Genomic DNA, 2,803 nt, shown 5'->3' with positions numbered 1-2,803 from the left:
CAAAGGCACCTTTCAAAATTAACTTTGTCATTCTCTTACAGCTCGCCAATAAGCAGAAGCCCGACAGACAATATCAACCGGTGCCAACCTCTCGGGGAGCTGTGCGCTCGTCGGCCAGGAAACGTCCCCACCGGAAATTCCTCCAGACGAACAGATTGTGTATTCATCCATTTAGCATTTTCATTGACAAATATTGGGTGACGAGGATATTGATGCATAGCAGACCAGTACATGACCTTGAGCTTTTACAATGTGTTTTGTTGTGGTTACTTTATCTGAATTTCTACTTTATGTGTCAAATTTTTATATTGTTTATTTTGTAGAAATCAACTATAAATATATAAAAATTTATGAAAGAAGTCCATACAAATTCATAGAAATCTATAATAAAAATCCATATAAATATGTTAAAATCATATAGATTTCTAAAGTCTATTAAAATCATTTTAAAATCTAAAACTACATTAATGAAATCCTCTTTGTTAACCAAAAAATGGTGAAAAGACTATTTAATCTTCTATCATACAAAAAAACTGATGGGCAATAATGTCATTCCATAGGTCCAAATTTTACTGTTTTTTATTAAAACATCACCTACAGATGATGTTAAAATATCTCTAATATTTAAAATTAAAATAAAAACAAAAACCTCCCACCACCCCACGTTCTCTCTCTCCCTCACTCCTTCCCATTTTTCTAAAAAAAATGTGTTGATACACACAAAGTATGTAGGCAAATGTTAGTTTGTCACTTAAAAAAATTCATTAAAACCTAAATCCAAATTTACTACACCCCTAAAAATGAGGAAAATGATCATCTCCGGATCTCTTCCACCAAATCCTCATGATCCACCAATCCGGACTCTTGAAATTTGATCAAACGGCTAAAAACAGATAGCTCCATTAAAAGTTATATTAACTTTAGCCATTGAATCAAATTTTAAGGGTCCGAATTGGTAGGTCATGAGGACTTGGTGGAAGGTATGCGGAAAGGATCCCTTTCCTAAAAATGAAATCTGAAATCACCTCCCAAAATAGCTCAACACCAAACGCTAAACGGAGCACACAATAAAAAGGAGTTGTATGTTGTGACCAATGTCTAAAATATCGATGATATCGAAAATATCGGTAGTCCAAAAATACGAATATTTCAATTAAAATATCCGGATAATATTAATATTTTAGACCATTGTGACTGACTTCCAACTTCCAAATCTAAAAAAATGTCGCTCCAAAACGTCCTCAGAACCCTCAAAACTGTGAAAATAACGCCCGCCAGACTCTATCAAGAATTCACAGAACTCATCTCCACACCCCCAAAACCTCTCGACGCCACCACCATCACCCTCCTCTCCAACCTCAACCCCAACTCCCTCCGCTTCATTCTCTCCGACCCCAAATTCAGAACCTCCAAATGTTTGCTTTTCTTCAACTTCCTCCTCAAGAACCAATCTTTAATCTCCTTCAAGATCGACCTCCATGCCCACTTGACCATCCTCTGCAGGCTTCTCCAGACAAGAAAGTTCGACGATGCCGAGGAAATCCTCAGATATGTCTCCGTTGATGAAAATAACAGGTACCCTTTTCATGTAATTGCTTCTGCTGTTGAAATTTGCTGCCTTGAACCTAGAGTTAGAGCCAAATTGTTCAATTCCATGCTTAAAGTGTATTCGGATTGCGAAAATTGGGACCGGGTTTTGGAGACTTTTGATCACATGAGGAATAATGGGATCCGGATTGATGAGAGAACTTGTACTGTGCATTTGGTTACTCTTATTAGATGTGATGAGGTGCAAAAGGGTTTGGGTTTCTTGTATCGGCTGCGCGAATCGGGCACTGAGGTTTCGGTTTATTCTTTAACGGTTGTGGTGGATGGGTTATGTAGGAGTGGGGAGATTAGAAGGAGTAGAGAGTTGGTGGAGGAGATGGTGAGGAGAGGGACTAAACCCAATATCATTACATTCAATACAATGGTGGATGCTTGTGCTAAGAGATGGAACTTTGTAGAGTTGGATAGGGTTTTGCTTTTGATGGAGAAGGAAGGAGTGGCGCTCGATATCAAGACGTATCAGTTCTTGATTGATGGGTTCACAAGCGCAGGGAAGGTAGAAGAAGCTGAGAGGCTGGTTGGGGAGATGCATGATAAAGGATTGAAAGTGAACACTCATTTGTACAATTTGATAATAAGTGGCTATTCTAGGTTGAGGTCTGTGGATAGTGCGATTTCTTCATTTTGTACAATGGATGAGAGAAGTGTAGTCCCGAACGCTGATACGTACTGGGCTCTAATAAGGGGCCTTTGCAGGGCTGGAGAGACGGGACTGGCAATGAAGTATGTACTTGAGATGCAGAGCAAGGGGTTTGAATTGGACAGTGTTATATTGAATAGCTTGATTGATGGACTTCACAACAAAGAGATGATTTATGAAGCTCTTGAGTTGCAACTGTTGATGGAGCAAATAGTTTTGAATGCTGATTCATCTCTGTGGAAAAAAAAGGTAAATGGATCACTTAAATTGAATCAACCTGATCAGGCTGAGGAACCAAAAGAGGCTGTTGAAAAATGATTAATTACACAGGTGCAACACCTTAAAATAGGGAGCTTCACTAATTTGTGATGTATGAAGAGATCAACGTTTGCAGTTGTTGTGCTCATACAAGAGATTAGATGCCGCAGGGGCCGGCAATCTGGAGAATGAAGCTCTGAAGCTTAGTGAGGGATGTTGGAGAAGGATTACATGCTTGATCTGGATCATAATTTTGATGTGTGTTCATTGTAAATTTTTGTGAGACACATTCCATTT

General features: G+C 38.9%; 1 protein-coding gene across 1 annotated transcript; it reads left to right on the top strand.

Moving 5' to 3' along the window:
• Nucleotides 1–1,222: 1,222 nt before the first annotated feature.
• LOC126616977 (pentatricopeptide repeat-containing protein At2g28050) lies at nucleotides 1,223–2,566 on the top strand. Its single transcript, XM_050285076.1, has one exon. It carries the CDS (start codon nucleotides 1,223–1,225, stop codon nucleotides 2,564–2,566), a length of 1,344 nt encoding a protein of 447 aa, XP_050141033.1.
• The last annotated feature ends 237 nt before the right edge of the window (nucleotides 2,567–2,803 follow it).

The sequence above is a fragment of the Malus sylvestris genome, chromosome 3 (assembly GCF_916048215.2).
Source record: "Malus sylvestris chromosome 3, drMalSylv7.2, whole genome shotgun sequence".
NCBI lineage: Eukaryota > Viridiplantae > Streptophyta > Magnoliopsida > Rosales > Rosaceae > Malus > Malus sylvestris.
This window is presented reverse-complemented; position numbering and strand designations above follow the sequence as displayed.

Bases quoted from the DNA above. Each gene is read 5' to 3' on its own strand.
- LOC126616977 (XM_050285076.1), top strand. From the start codon at position 1,223: ATGTCGCTCCAAAACGTCCTCAGAACCCTCAAAACTGTGAAAATAACG.